Source organism: Lepus europaeus, chromosome 5 (genome assembly GCF_033115175.1).
Source record: "Lepus europaeus isolate LE1 chromosome 5, mLepTim1.pri, whole genome shotgun sequence".
Taxonomy (NCBI): Eukaryota; Metazoa; Chordata; class Mammalia; order Lagomorpha; family Leporidae; genus Lepus; species Lepus europaeus.
Window position 1 is genome coordinate 38,751,886 of NC_084831.1, and position 15,536 is coordinate 38,767,421.

At 61.1% G+C, this 15,536-nt stretch overlaps 1 protein-coding gene across 14 annotated transcripts; it reads right to left on the reverse strand.

The window, feature by feature from the left end:
- Positions 1-2,512: 2,512 nt before the first annotated feature.
- PDZK1IP1 (PDZK1 interacting protein 1) lies at positions 2,513-10,922 on the reverse strand. Of its 14 annotated transcripts, none has more exons than XM_062191271.1 (9): positions 10,797-10,883; positions 7,754-7,858; positions 7,449-7,505; positions 7,029-7,143; positions 5,159-5,176; positions 4,939-5,047; positions 3,438-3,533; positions 2,881-2,932; positions 2,513-2,729 (listed from the first exon to the last, which is right to left on the reverse strand). In XM_062191271.1, the coding sequence occupies exons 4-9, from the start codon at positions 7,093-7,095 to the stop codon at positions 2,562-2,564; spliced, it is 510 nt and encodes a 169-aa protein (XP_062047255.1). In that variant the 5' UTR covers positions 7,096-7,143; positions 7,449-7,505; positions 7,754-7,858; positions 10,797-10,883; the 3' UTR covers positions 2,513-2,561. The 14 variants fall into 14 exon arrangements, with proteins under 14 accessions (XP_062047255.1, XP_062047253.1, XP_062047257.1 ...); XM_062191269.1 differs by having other exon boundaries at positions 7,029-7,197; XM_062191273.1 differs by lacking the exon at positions 7,449-7,505.
- Between the last annotated feature and the right edge of the window lie 4,614 nt (positions 10,923-15,536).

The following is a 15,536-nucleotide window of genomic DNA, read 5'->3' on the forward strand; positions in this document are numbered from 1 at the left end:
TGTGGGTGAGACAGTGGGCACTGACCTCGGGTGGAGAGAAGGGAGGCAGGATCAGGAGCCGGGCCATTAAGACGGTTTCCACGTGCCTGGGCGTGAGTCCCTGCCATGCCCCCAGTTGCAGCCTCCTGGGAGGCAGAGTGAGGCTCAAGGCTCAGGCAGTTGGGTCCCTGCCACCCGTGGGGGAGGCCTGGACGCCCTGCCTGACTCCCTGCTTGGCTCCAGCCCCACCCTGGCCCTTGCTGGCTTTTGGAGAATGAATCAATCAGTGGATGGCGGCGCTCTCTCCTCCCTCTCTCATAAAATACTTTAAAAAAGAAGATGATGGAGGCTGGGAGAGACAGACCCACAGAGTCTGGGAGAGAAAGGGCAGAGGATGGAGAGGGGGCAGGAAGCAGTGGACCAACACAGGCTTCTTTCAGGTTCCTGCCAGTCAGCCCCGCCCCTGCCTGTCACTCCCCAGCTCGGAACCCCCTCCTGCTGGGCCAGGGGCGGGGCTGAGAGCTCCCCTTCAGCCCCGCCCCAGCCCAGAGGCTCCCCTCCCAGCCGCTGAGGCCGCCCCCTGGGGACCGACAGTGCGGGCCGGGCCGGCGGATAGATGGTGGGGCCCCAGCTGGTGCGTTATCAGCCTCCTCCAGGAGCGGGCCCAAGTCTCTCCGCGGCTGCCAGTCCGAGATTAGGCCCCGGGAGGGTCATTAAGCGGCCGCCCTGGCCCGGGCCCAGCCTCCCAAGCTCCCTGATCTGGCCTGGCTGGCAGGTGGGAACCAGAGATAAGGATTGGGGGTCTCCGGGGTTCTGGGGCTTGCAGCTCCATGCCCCCAGCCCCTGACTGGGCCAGGAATACGGGATGGGGGTGGGGAGGGTAAGGTCAGTGCCAGCTCCACCCCTGCAGGGGCTCCCAGGGTCACTGTCCTGGGGGGACAGGTGGGGGAGGGGCTGCTGGGGACTCACCCCCACCCCTGGCAGCTGCCGGGAGCAAAGTGTGTCGGGCAGGCCCTGCCCTCTCCTGGTTGCTCCTCACAGGCAAGAGGGCCTGGACGCCACTTGCTGCAGGGACGGCCTTGCCTTGGGGTCCTGGCGGGCTGGTGGCATGGGGCCAGACGAATGCCCAGCCACAGCAGGGAAGCTGGGGGCAGAGGTGAGAGACAATGGGGCCTCGGGCAAGGAGACTCAGACCTGGGCCTGGGAGGCTGCATAGGAAGAAGAGGTGGGGCCCGGTCCTCTGGGAACCTCTGAGTCTGCCTCCCGTGAGAAGCTGCCCATAGCCCGGCTTGGCCCTCGGGACAAAGAGGACTTCCTGGAGGAAGTGGGCAGAGTGTGAACTGGCAGAAGTGGGGTGAGAAGGCACAAGGCACAAGAGGCCAGGTGAGAAGTTTCCCAGGCTTCCGACTCACGAGAGCACCACCTGCGAATCATGACACTGAAGCCCAGAGAGGGAAGGAGACCTGCCTGAGGTCACACAGCCAGGCGGGGGAGACCCGAGCAAAGATGTGCGGACTCTTCTCTCTGCACAGCCTGAGCCCAAGGAAGAGAGGGAATGTGTCTGACCAAAGAGGGGGGTCTCCCAGGGGCACATGGATGGAGCCTCAGCATGGCAAGGGACCAGCAGCAAAGGTGACGTGCAGGGGCTGTGACAGGTCGAGACAGGTGGCAGAGGGAGATCTTTGGGATGGGGAGCTGCCTCCCGCCCTCCAGCCCTTGGGGATGCCCCTGAGGGTGTCTGTCTCAGGTAGTCACCCCAGACAGGGAGAGCCCGGACCTGCTCCTAGTAGACCAACAGTGGCAGAGGTGAGGCCCCAGGGTGGGCCAGCCCTGCGGACTTGGCTGCCTCTGTCTGCCTCCTGCTCCACTCCCATGAGGACCCAGTTCCCTGAGCCCTGGCCTCACCTCCACCCCAGCACTGGGTCAGGGGCCATCACCCAGCACCGGCTTCTGCCCAGGCCTGCAGTGAGACTGGCCAGACCTAGCAGAGGGGAAACTGAACGCATGGACGCCAGCCCAAGGCTGTCTCCCCGCACTCCCCAGGCCAAAGCCCAGCTCACGGGGGTCACGGGGAGCAGATGGAGCTGCATCAAAGGGCGATGAGTGGACCCCACAGTGCTGGGCAGCTTGGGGGCTGCAGGAGGCAGGTCCCAGGGTCTCAGGCGTGAAGGGTGTGCTGGGGGATGAGCGTCGGCAGGAAGCGCCCATCCTAGAACAGGGCAGAGCGGGGCCTGCGGGGCCTCCGACACCCTCTCCTGGGCTGGCGTCGGGTCTGTCTGCCCCAGGAAGCCTGCGGTGACTGCTCTGGCCCCAGGGAGGATGTGGCAGTGAGGGGCTCCCCCGGCCCTGGTCGCCTGGCCTCCCCGACTCCCCTGTGCACGGATGCTCTGCAAGGACTGCACACCCAGGTCCCTTTCATCTGCACCCTGGACACAGGCCCCAGCGGCAGGTGCACGCCTCCCCGCTAATCTCCAAAGCCACCATGACGGCGGCCTGGGAAGGCAGTGTCGCGATCGCCAAAGCAGGACTGGCCTCGCCGGAGGCCTGGGGTCTCAGCCCCAGGAGTACAAAAAGTCTTTATTTCACAGAAATAAGGGCCCTTCCACACGGGTCAGGGCGGAGCCGTGAGGCGGGCGGGCGGTGTCGAGCGGGCTGTCCTCTTCGGAAGGCTCTTCTATCCTGCGGGGAGACTCCTGGGAAGACCCCAGGGCCTGGACACGGCTTGAGCACCAACTCTGGCTGGCTCTGATCTGGAGGAGATGGGGAGGGTCTCCCACCATTGCAGATCCCCGCACAGAGAAGGAGTGGCTTGGGTGGTGGCGATGGACAGAGACCACAGGCGCCCGTGAGCCTCGGGCTGGGGCAACAGGCGAGCTGGGGTCACATGGGGGTGCTGCGGACCTTGGCCTCCTCCTCCAGGGTGTTCTCGTAGGCATTCTCGTGCTCGCTGGACCTGGAGGAGGATGGGGGGCTCTGGTGGTCCTGCAGCGGCCCCTGCCGCTCCCTTCTCCCGGCCCTGTCTCATTTTCCAGGATAGATACTTGATGCTCAGAAGTGGGTTCCCTGAGCACATCTGGGCTTGTGCACCTGACACGGGAGACCTCTCAGCATCACCTCCCTGAACCCCATCTCCCTGCTGTACTGGACCCCACCCCCATGGGATCCCCATGGAGCTCATGCCCTGCTGAGCCCTCTCCCCACACTGAGCCCCCCAACATTCACTCTCCCTCCACTGACACCCCCTTCTCCCCAGAGTGCCCACTGCCCTGTGGGTCCCAATCAACCCTCACTGAGCCCCCCCCAAAACAGGCCTCAGCCCCCCATGAAGCCTGCAGCCCTCCCAAAGCCCTCATCACTGGCCTCGTTATCAACAAGCCCTCCCCACCTGGGTCCCCAGCCCACAACAACCATTCCTTGGGCCCCAGAGCACAGGACGTGCAGCCCTGAGCAGCCCTCACCTGAAGCCGGCCGCCGTGGAGGAGTACCTGCCATCCATGCCTACCAGGACCCCATCGGACTTGTTTCCCACGGTCATGACCACGTTCGTAGGATCCCTGGGGAAGGGACTCATCAGTAGAGTTCATCAGGAGGGTGCCCCCGTCCAGGAAGCCCCTATTCTCAGTGCTGGTGCTCACACCCCAGGGGGAGAGGTGGCCCCGTGGGCCTCCCCCCACAGGGTCAGACACTTGGAAAGACCTTAAGTTCAAGACCTCCCTCTTCCGCCTCCCCATGCCCTCAGGCCAGCCCCCACAGCAGCCCCAGCAAGGGCTCAATGTCCAAGCCTCAGGCAGGAGGAGCAGGTGTGGTCGTGGGGTGCTGCAGGCAGCTGCTGCCCCAGGGACCTCACATCTACTCCCCTCTCCTGGGACACAGGACAGCCCAGGACGTCAGGCTCCAAGTGTCCCACGGTGAACTGAGCAGCCGCCCGCAGATCTGTTCTCAGTGTTCTGTGCCACGTGAGCGCTCCCCAGCCAGGAACCTGGATGTCACCCCTGCCCTCTTCCCAGCACTGTCCCCTTGCTCCGTCCCCAATGCCCCAGCATCGGCCCAGACTTTCCCACCCCCCGGCCTCAGCCTCTTCACCACTCTCCACACCTACAGAACGCCCGGCTCGCCCTCCATATGCCCTCCACGCGGCAAGCTGGGGACTCTGCCAAGGCCTGGTCCCATTGCAACACCATTGCAACACCGGCGTCCACACCTTTCCCTGGGTCCCTGCTGCACTGAGGCCCGGGCCCTAAGTCAGGGTCCTTGGAGAACAAAGGCCCACTGGGCCTGCCCCCTCCCCAGGCCTCTCTGCCCACAGAGCTGCTTGGTTGCCCAGCAAGGCAGCTGCTGGAGCCCAGGCCACCAAGCCACCTTTGTGAGAGCTGGGAGAAGACGCAGCAGGGGCAGACGCAGCCCGGGGGCCTGGCCTGGCAGGGACAGCATGTCCTAGATTCCTCCCACCCCACTTCACTGTCCACCCCACGTCTTGGTGCCAGGCCCCTACCCCAGGGCCTCGCTCTACTCTGCTCAAGTCACTGTATGCTGTGACTGACTCCTGCTCGCTCCTGGGGACAACTAAGCAATCAAGGGCGCGCCCTCCAAGCACCGCGGGCCTGGTCAGGCTCCACAGTGCACTCTGCACGCTCCTGCAGCCACACTTGAACTTGCGACTGTCTGTTCTGTTTTGTGTGCCCACAAGGCCCCTCTGCACAGCAGCTGACCCGGGGAAGGATGGGTGCTTCCTTTCCAGGTGTACTCACAGCCCACCCCACCAGGCTGGGCCTCGACAGGAGGAGGACAGCTCCCCAGAGCCCACAGCAGCCCCATGTGGGAGCCAGCCTGAGCCCACGCTGTGCCCGTGAGCCTCCTCTCCTTCCCACGCGGTGAGTGGAGGGGACCCAAGGTCCTGGGCCTGCCCTGCTGGCTCTGAGGCCGGCCCAGCCTAGCCCAGGCCCCTGTGGCAGCACTCACGACTCTTCCTGGCACCAGAAGTGGTTGACGGCAAAGGCGATGGCCACGAGCACCAGGAACACAGCCACGGCGATGAGGCCCTGCACCCAGGGCTGGAGTCTCCCCACGCCTGAGAAGGGGAGAGGGTGCTGTGAGTGCAGAGCCGGGGAGGCAGGGGCTGCCAGGACCACAGGACACGCGCTGGGGTGGCAGGGGTGGCCAGGAGGACTCAGGGGCCCACCTGTGACCCAAGAAGCCTCTGTAGCAGATTTGAGTGCCAGCAAAAGGAGAAGTCAGCATGTTCCAGGAGGTAGACCAAGCCTGACGTGTGGGCCTCGGGGCCAGGAGCCCCTGCCCCTCCCCCAGGGGGTCACATGCAACGATGGCCCCCTAGGGAGTGCCTGGGCCCCAGGGACCAAAGGGCAGCCCTCTGGGTAGCTGGCCTCGATCCTGCCAGCTGGGAGTGGCTCCCCTCCTCCTTCCCGACTGACGGCCACAGGTGCTGGCATCTGGCAGATCCTGTTCTGGAGCGAGAGGCTTCTCTGGTGGGGAAGGGTGTGAGCCTAGGGCCAGGCAGGCTGCGGGGGTGCCCCAGGGAGGGGTGCGCAGACCGGCCGCCTCTGGAGAAGGAAGCCAGACAGGCGCTGTCCCCTGGATCTGTAGGCCCAGGCTTCAGAAATCAAGCCTCTTTTGGCTCCTCCCACTGGGTTCCCAGGGAGCTGGGGACAGGGACCAGCTCTCTGAGCCCTGCTCTGCTCTTTGGGATATCCATGCAAGCCCTCAAGATGTCGCAGAAGTCTGCTCTCGGGCCTCTGGCAGCCCCTAGGCCTGGCCATGCTGTACGAGCCGGAGGGAGCTCAGCCCTGCAGAGGAAAGATGCTCGCTCAGCAACCATGAGTCCCAGGAGGCCCTGGGGCCAACAGGGAGGGGTCCTGGCCATGGACAACACCGCCTCCCTGGAGGTCCCTGAGCTTGGAGGGGCCTAGAGTGAGTGGCAGAAAACCCCACTGGCCTCACTCCCACCCAGAAGCCCCCCTCTCTCCTGCTCTGCTGCCTCAGTGCCGGGTTCCCGGGGGCCGGCAGCCATGGGAAGAAGGCAGCTGAGGTCCATTCCTGCCAAAAAGCCGCACTGGGACCTGTTGTTTGTCCCAGGGAAGCACTGGTTCCGAGTCCCTGCTTCCTCGCGTTGGTAGGTGCTCAGCCCCTGGGAGGCTCCCTCCCCACCTCCTCCAGACCCTGCAGCCAACATTCTGCAGACACACAGGGGACCACAGTTGCCTGTGTCCTGGCTCCAGGGTGAGCACAAGGAACAAGGGGCAGGAGGAAGGTTGTTTGGGTCCTGCCCTTTCTTGCCCCACTGTGTGACCTGTGTACCTTAGCTGGCCTCTCTGCTCTTCCAAGACCTAGGCCACAGAGTCGAAGCCAACAAGCGTGAGAGCTCGGGGTGGTGGAGGGGCTGCTCTGGAAGCAGCTTTGCCAGCCCCTCTGGGCCAAGCCTGACAGCGCAGGACCCCCACCAGCCCTCGGGCTATGCTGCTTCCCTGGTCAAAGACCCCTCCATCCTCCGCCCCTCCAGCCCAGAGACAGCCAGGGCGGGGTTGATTGTCCCCACTTTATGAGCAGCTGAGTCTCAGAGAGGGGCCCAGCTGAGACAGAGGCGGAGCTCAGTACAGTGTGGGGGCCTCACTGGACGCTGCTCCCTCCCCAGGAAGTTTTGGACAAAGCCCCGGGGCAAGCCGGCCTCCACTCCCACCCTGCCTGTCATCCTTGACCCTCAGGCCCCAGGGCCCAGCAAGTGCTGCTCTTGGGGCTTGGGGTTCAACTTCCATTCCCCACCCCCAAATCCTATGACCCCCCCCATTTCCTCTACTGGTCTCACTTCTCGCTCGTGGAAAACAAGTCATGGAGGTGTGCCTCAGCGTCTCTGCCCTCGCAGGCTCCTGGGGCTAAGCCTTCCCTGCTGCCTGCCTAAGCCACAGGGCTCAGGGAGACGAGGACATCAGGAGACACTGTCCCCTCCACCCCTGGTCACCAGCGCCCGGCCCAGCCGCGCCTCCCTGCAGCCACTGCCCCCACGCCCCCAGCCCCAGGCTGGCCCTAGCCTGTGCTACCTTGTTGGCAGCTGGCAGGAGACACTGCCATGAGCAGGCCCAGGAGGATCAGGCCAAGGGCGGACATGGCTGCAGGCAGCTGCGGGATCTTCACTTGCCCTGTGCGTCTGGGTTCCTGGAGCGGCGGCGGAGCCTCAGGTCTCTGCCTGCGGATCAGCCTGGGCTCTGTCTGACCACGCAGGAGAGGAGCCAGCAAGGAAGAAGGCCAGGGAGAGAGGGAGGAAGGGAGGAGGAAGAGGCCGGGCGAGGGGGAGAAACTGCCCGCCCTCCCTCCCAGGGTAATGAGCTGCCAAGCCTGGCCTCCCTGGCCGGTGCTCAGCCTGCTGGGCCCGACTTTCCTCCTCCGAGGTGGGCTGAGTCCCAGGCACCTGGCAGTTTCTGCCTGAGCTCAGCAGCTCTGAGACAATGTGTCACTCCTACCTGGGTGGCGCCCAGTGGGCGGGGCTTCTTGGAAGGCTCACAATGGGTTTAAGACACCTGCTGGGAAAACCACAGAGGCCCAGGGAAGGCACTACCTGGCCTCTTCCCCCAACATCTGGCCTATTTCCTGATCTCACTTCACCTGTCCCTGGCCTGCTGATCTGGGACACAGCCCCGCTTCAGGGCCCTCCGCCCGCTGGCCCAGCCCGGTTGCTCCCTAAATCCACCCACTCCCACTCACGGAGATGACAGAAGGCCTAAAGGTCCGAGCCCCGCCCCCCACCCCCACCCCTCACCACACCTACCTATGACCAAGTCCTTATTCTTCCTCAGTGTCCCAGATACGGTCCCTGGGAACTGGGACCCAGGCCTTCTCCGGACGGGACAGCTGCACTCAGACCTGTCTCCGCCTGGGACGGGCAGAGAAGTGGGAGAACACAGCCCTGCCGTGGAAGGCAGAGGAAGGACACTCTCCGGGGCTATCGTCCTATCTGGAGCCTGGAGGAAGGCTCACCACCCCCAGAACAGGGGGGCTATCGTCCTATCTGGAGCCTGGAGGAAGGCTCACCACCCCCAGAACAGGGGGGGCTATCATCCTATCTGGAGCCTGGAGGAAGGCTCACCACCCCCCAGAACAGGGGGGCTATCATCCTATCTGGGGCCTGGAGGAAGGCTCACCACCCCCCAGAACAGGGGGGCTATCGTCCTATCTGGAGCCTGGAGGAAGGCTCACCACCCCCCAGAACAGGGGGGCTATCGTCCTATCTGGAGCCTGGAGGAAGGCTCACCACCCCCCAGAACAGGGGGGCTATCGTCCTATCTGGAGCCTGGAGGAAGGCTCACCACCCCCCAGAACAGGGGGGCTATCGTCCTATCTGGAGCCTGGAGGAAGGCTCACCACCCCCAGAACAGGGAGGCTCTGGAGCCAGACTCCTGGGAAGAAGCACCCCCGTCCCCACCCCCAGGTCCCACTGGCATCCTTGCCAACGACTCAGGCACCTGCTGAGACCCACAGCCCTGGGCCAGGCTGGGTCTCAGGCCCCGCCTCACCTAAGAGTACAGGAAGCCAAGAGGCTGAGAGCCAGGGCTCCACAGAAGAAGGAGCCAGGGCCTGCTCCTCACCCCTTGGGAGCTCAGCCTGCAGCCTCCTGGGTGTGCAGCGGCCCTATGCTTGCATGGACAGCCCTAAGAGCCCGCGGAGACAGCCCTTGCCATGGAGGGCTCCTGGCTCCAGCCTCGTGCTGCCCGTAGGACAGGCCACAGAGGCAAGTGGGGCACCTTTGCAAAGCCCCAGGGCACAGCGGCCAGGGTTACCACATGCTTCCACTGCAAGCTACAGAACAAGGAGCCTGTGCCTGAGGCCCCACATGGGGCCCAGCTCAAGTAACCTGGCTGCCAGAAGACCCACATTGCAAACAAGTGGGGCTTTACCAAGTTGAATGTGGGTGTATTTAGGCAGGCGCCACGGCTCACTAGGCTAATCCTCCTCCTGCGGCACCAGCACCCCAGGTTCTAATCCCATTTGGGGTGCCAGATTCTGTCCCAGTTGCTCCTCTTCCAGTCCAGCTCTCTGCTGTGGCCTGGGAAGGCAGTGGAGATGGCTCAAGTGCTTGGGCCCTGCACCCCCATGGGAGACCAGGAGGAAGCACCTGGCTCCTGGCTTCAGACTGGCGCAGTGCGCCGGCCGTGGCAACCATTTGTGGGGGTGAACCAACGGAAGGAAGACCTTTCTCTCTCACTGTCTAACTCTGCCTGTCAAAAAAATTTTTTTTTAATTTTAAAAATTTAAAAAAATGTGGGTGCATTTAAAGACAAGGTGGCTGTGACGCGGCTCACCCACCCCAGGGACCTGCAGCGTCAGGCACGAGGCTGCTTCAAACGGCTCAGAGCAGACTCAACCTTTAATTCCACTTCTCCATGAACTTTCTGAAGTGCCCTCCTTACGCCCCAGTAGTGGTCACCTGGGCAAGTGGCAGGCCCGGGTCTCTCCAGGGCATCCATGGTGCTGCCCCTCCATACCCTCACCCACCAGTAACTCCTACTTCCTATCCAAAAAGGAAGAAAGAGCCCAGTAACAGAGCTGTCAGGTCCCCAGGAGCCCGAGCCTGAGCAGGAGGCCCCTCCAAAGCCCCCTGCCCTGAGCCACCGAATTGCTGTGCACCGGCCCCTTTGGGCAGCCCCGTCTGTTTCGGGGTGGCTCTGCCGGTGAGGAGGCTCAGACATCACCCCTTGTACCTTCTTTCTCTGTGTGTGTGTGCGCATGTGGTGCACGTGTGTGTGCAGGGGGGCCTTGTCGCCTTCCAGAAATGACTCAAGGCAACTTGGCTTGGATTCAATGACGCCCTCCACATGTATACATCCTGTTCTCCCTCCCCATCTCCTCCCTCCAACTTGCTGTCCTCAGAATATTCTGGCACAGTCTGGAGCAGGCCCTGTGCATGTTAATGAACAGCCAGGGAATCGATGGTTGGAATGTAAGGAATGGGGCTGGATTCACAAACACACATTGATGCCTTCTCCCAGGGTTCAGGCAGGCGAGCCACCCTGGACGCAGGCTGGAGAATGAAAGGGGATCACAGGCTGGAGAAAGGCAGGCTTGAGGGGCTGCCCCGGAAGCCACATGGCCAGTGGCGGGGCCAGCAGCAGGAAGTGGTGGTGGGAAGGAGAGAGGCAGTGGCATGGATCTGAGGCCTGTTCAGGGGGGCTTGGAAAAACCAGAGCGTGGTTGGTGGGACACTGTGACTAGGCGGGAGCAGGCGGGCGGGAGCAGGGGGCTCCCAGGAGAGGGTTCTGGCTTGGGCGGCCGGGTGGGTGGGTGATGGTGCCTCAGGGGGGCTGGAGCCAGTGTGGGGGCGGGAGGACTTAGATATACTGAGTGCGGTGCCTGTAGACCCTTCAGAGAGACAGGTCTAGAAGGCAGCGGGGCCCCTGGGCATGAAGCTCAAGAGCCTGGAGCAGACACAGATCTGCTGTCACCTGTACCCAGCAATGGCAACCGAGGCGTGGGAGTACCTGGTCCCCTCAGGCAAGTGTAGGTATGCCCACATGGCCTCATGTCACCAGGAGAGGAAGGCACTGAGACAGGAGGACAAGGCAGAAGGCGCAGAGACAGCAGGGCGCCAGCCACCAGCATGCAGCCCCAGCACAGACGGGACTTCAAAGAAAGAGGAGGTGGGGTGGAGCAGGAGGAAGACACCCCAGCAAAGTGGGACATCCCAAAAGCCAAGAAAGGAGAGGTGTGAGAGGGGGTGGGCAGGAAAGTCACTGCTGTGACCCCCCCCAGCCAGTGACCCCCTTTCCCCTGGAGCAGCCCTGCCTTTGCCATCAGCCCCCGAGTCCCAGTTTTACCTTCTTTGCCCAAGGATCGCCACTTTCCTAGGTGGGAAAGGCAAGGACTCCCTGGGCCATGCTTCGGGGGTGGTGGGTGGAGGAGGGGGATGAGCAGGCAGGACATCAGGTGACCAACTGGAGAAAAACACAGCTCCCAGGTCAAAGTCCCTAGCTGTACAGCAAAACAAGCTGTCCCGGAAAAGGGGGTGTGGATGGACACTTGGCCTGAGGCTGGTCCCCGCTCCCTGGAGGTCCTCCCCCAGGCAAGGGGTCAGGCCCCCCGCTGTGTGCACACAGCCCTGGTGCTCACGGTAACGAGGTGGGGCTGCTCTGGCTTGTGCCCAGGGTCTTGACTCAGGACCCTGGGTCCCAAGCAGCTGTTCCATCAACACTCAGTCCCTCTTTCCTGTTCCCAGCCCAGCTCTAACCTCCGGGAATCACCAGGTCCCTTAGAGAAGCCTTCCGTCTAGCAGACCCTGCGAGATGACCTCCCTAAAAATGCCAAAGTGGGCCTGGACAGCTTCCAGGGCCTGCTTCCTCCCCACCCCATCCTCACTGCCATTCCAGTTGGTGCCAGCAGGTGGCAATGTCTATCCTGGTTCCCAGGCTGGTTGGGGAGACAGAGGGGCTTGAGTGTAGCTGAACATTCTGCAGCTTCCCTCCCTCCCACCCCCCAATCCCTGCTCCCTCTCCCCACTCCAGGGGAGCCTTAGAGGATGGGAAGGTGGACACTGAGGTGCTGTGACGCAGGACAGCGTGGAGAGCCACGGTGTTAAGCGGGGCATCCCAGAGGGGGTGACGGGGTGAGAGTGAGCAGAGTGCTAGACCGGGTGGCAAGGCAGCCCAGGCAGGGCTCGGCCTGCGAAAAGGCAGGTGTAAGGGCTTCTCGCATGCCTTCCTTTCTCCCCTCCGTAGTGTCTTTGCTTCGAGCTTGAGAGCTCCTGAGGATGTGCTGCGTTCACTCACAGGCCTGGGGCTGTGTGACCCGGGAACCTAGCTCAGTTGGGATGAGACTCCGGGGAAGCAGCTGCTAGGCACTGCGCTGAGCCCCTCTCCTCTCAACTTTGATCACACCGGCCTGGTTCCCCAGGAGCCACAGCGGAACTCAGCAGGTCATCCATGTGGACAGGCAAACACTCGACCTACGTTTCATTCACCTCTCACTGTCTTGCATTAGGAAGGCAGGCGACAGCTCCCAGCCCTGTGCTGCTTCTGTGTCACCATGCAATTGCTGCAGAGATCTCGGGCGCGATGCTCACCACTCAGCCAGCGCGATCATCACTGGATCTTCCGCGCGCCCTGGTTGTGAGTTCACTACAGAGAGACACATCTGCTACTCTGTTACAGTCTTACATCGTTAGCGTTTTGATATCTGCATTTCAAGGTAGTCGGTTTTCCTTTGCAACGCTGTGCCTTTTATTTTATACATTTAAAAACATTATTCTGGGAGCCGGCACTGTGGCACAGTAGGTTAATCCTCCACCTGTGGCACCAGCATCCCATATAGGTGCCTAGTCCCAGCTGCTCCTCTTCTGATCCAGTTCTCTGCTATGGCCTGGGAAAGCAGTAGAAGATGGCCCAAATCCTTGGGCCCCTGCACCCATGTGGGAGACCCAGAAGAAGCTCCTGGCTCCTGGCTTCGGATCGGCGCAGCTCCAACCATTACAGCCATTTTGGGGAGTGAACCAGCAGATGGAAGACCTCTCTCTGTCTCTACCTCTCTCTGTCTGTAACTTTAACCCTAACCCTAACCCAAATAAATAAATAAAATCTTTTTAAAAATTAAAAAAAAAAAAACATTATTCTGGGGCCAACGTTGTGGCACGATGGGTTAAGCCATAGCCTGTAATGCCAACATCACATATTGGAGCATTGGTTCGAGTCCCGCCGCTCCGCTTCCAGTCCAGCTCCCTGTGAATGTGCCTGGAACAGCAGCGGAAGATGGCCCCTGCACCCACATGGGAGACCCGGATGGAATTTCAGGCTCCTGGCTTTAGCCCAGCCCCAGCTATTATAGCTATGTGGGCATTGAATCATCAGATGGAAGATCTCTTTCTCTCTCACTGTGTGTGTGTGTCTCTCTCTATCACTCTGCCTATCAAATGAATAAAATAGAATCTTTAAAAAGAAAACGACTCTGGGAAGTGACCCGTCCTCTTTAGCAGGCTGCCCAAGGGTGCCGCGACATAGAGGAGGCTGGGAAGCTCTGACGCTCCCAGCAGCACAGGGCAGGTGTGTTCAGAGCAATGCCGCGGCAGCTCAAGGTCAGACCAGCAGAGAGACTGAGGCTTTCTCGGGCTCAGAGCTGGGGGCCGTGATCAGACTGAACGGGTGCCTGGGAGCTGGCGTGGGCAGAAAGCACCAGCCTGGAGCCAGCCAAACCATGAAGGTACTGGCTGTGACTCCGGGGTCCTAGGCGACCCCACTGGGCCAATGAGATTTATGGCCAGGACCCCACAGCAGGGGAGATCAATCAGTCTTCCTGCTGTCCACTCACTTGGCCAAGAAACTAAAGGGCCGTGGCCCTGAGCCAGAGCCCCGCCCACCAACAGAGGTCCGGAAAACAAATCACCGCCCCTCAGGTCCAGCACAGGCCTCATCCGGGGCTCGGGGCCAGCAGGGGAACCACGCTGGCGTCCTGGCTTTTGGAAGCACTTTCTCTCCTGGCCCAAAGGCTCAACCTGAGGCTGTGGTCTTTGCTCCTCATTTTCCAGCTGGGGAAACTGTGACCCAGAAAGGGACAGTCGCCAACTGAGGGTCACACACTCAGGTAAGGGAGAGAGAGACCAAACCCCAGGCATTCCCAGGTCCAGCCCAGCGCTCAGCAGCCCTCCATGCTTTCACTGCATTCTTTCACTCAGCACTCGGCACGTATTTAGTGCCTACTGGATACATAGCAGGGAACAAGACAGAGCTTACATTATGCAAGTATGCAATCAGTGTTGCACTACATTTCTAAGTGGGTACTTTGGGAGAATGTAAATGGGGCAGGCGGGGCTGGTAAGACCTGTGCCTATGACAAGAACAAGTACACATATGCATGTTGGCGTCCTGGCTGCTCCACTTCCAACCCAGCTCCCTGCTAATGGGCTTTGGAAAGCAGTGGAAAATAGCTTGGGCCCCCACCACCCATGTGAGAAACCCAGATAGAGTTTCTGGCTCCTGGCTTTGGCCTGACCCAGCCCTGGCCACTGTAGCCATTTTGGGAGTGAATCAGCAGATGGAAGCTCGCTCTCTCTCTCTCTCTCTCTCTCTAACTTTGCCTTTTAACTAAATAAATAAATCTTTTTTAATAAATAAATCTTTAAAATAAATAAATGGGTTGGCATCCAGTCATGGAAGATAGGAAAGGGTAGTAGTAAGTCTCAGATTCATTTGTTCATTCAAAAAATATTACTATTTATTTTGAAAGAGAAAGAAAAACTCTGCCACCCACTGGTTCAATCCCCAAATGCCTGCAGTGGCCAGGATTGATCTGGGTCTCCCACACGAATGTCAGGAACTCAAGTACTGGAGCCATCACCTGCTCCCTCCGGGGGTGTGCATCAGCAGGAAGTGGGAATCCGGAGTGGAGCCGGGTCGTGAACCCCTGCACTCTGAAACAAGAGCAGGCATCCCAGGTGCCATCTCAACAACTTTGCCAAACGCCCGATGCCAACAAATACTGGCTGGGAGCTTCCTGTGAAGCAGGTGCTGCTTTTTTGTTTGGGTTTGGGGAGATGCAGCCACGGAGCAGTCCTGGAGGCACCCTGGAACCTAGGGAGAGAAGATCTGGAGTGACTGGGGCTGGGAGTGGGGGAGAGAGCAGTTCCAGGAAGGCCGGTGGGCGCCAGGAGACGGCCTGGCTTGAGCTCCTGGGAAAAAGTGTGGCGCTCACGTGATAACACAGCGCCATGGGCAGGTTATCGCCGGGATGCGGCATGGGCAGGCTGGCCGGTCAGCAAGCTCTCTCCAACCCAGAGGAAGAACAGGCCAGACACGCAGGGAGCAGCACCCACACAGACAGGGGAGCTGGGGCTGAGAACTCGCGGGCAGAGGGCAGCGGAAGGGGTGCCCCTGGCAGGAGAAGCTGACAGCGTGGAAGTGGAGGTGAGGGGCTCAGGCCCCTGGGCCCCTTGAATAGTGGTGATAATTTTTAACCCAGAGAAAACTGGGTGGTGGCAAGGGGAGAGGCTTTCCTGAGCCTCAGCCAGGCCCAGCACTGTTCTCAGCTGCCCAGCCTGGCCCCAAGGCAACGCTCAGGTCGTGGGTGAGACAGACAGCAAGCGCCTCGTCCCGCGGACTGCGCGGAGCCTGGGGACACAGCACTGTGTCTGAGCCTGGACTGCTGGCTGCGCTGGAAATAGAGACTCGGAATTCAACATGGGAGGACGGTGATGGAGGCCTTGGGCAGCACTGACACGGACCAGGACTCGGACATATAAAAGGGTGGGCTAGGACTTGCCGAAAGATGACCAAGCAAATGGATGGGAGAGGAGGTGTCCTTCTGGGCCCAAGGGAAACACTGAAGCCACGCATGCCACCTTGTGTGCACTCCACGGACAGCCGCAAGCATCAGCCGTGCCCGCACTTCAGGACAGGTGACCCCTTTTATTTTTAAGCTTTTAAAAATGTATTTATTCGAAACACACAGAGAGACAGAAACATCTCAATATAGAGACAAAGAGATCTTCCATCTGCTGGTTCATTCCTCGAATGCCCACAACAGCTGGGACTGGGCCAGGCTGATGCCAGGAGCCTGAGCTCATTCCCGGTCTC

What these genes read in the sequence shown, in the direction of transcription:
- PDZK1IP1 (XM_062191262.1), bottom strand. Translation starts at nt 10,902, where the DNA reads ATGTCCTGCCTGCTCATCCCCCTCCTCCACCCACCACCCCCGAAGCAT. An exon ending in TTCTGGTGCCAGGAAGAGTC is followed by an intron (nt 3,534 to 4,938) that starts GTGAGTGCTGCC and finishes TCCCTTCCCCAG; the next exon opens with GGATCCTACGAACGTGGTCA. An exon ending in CCCTGGAGGAGGAGGCCAAG is followed by an intron (nt 2,730 to 2,880) that starts GTCCGCAGCACC and finishes CATCTCCTCCAG; the next exon opens with ATCAGAGCCAGCCAGAGTTG.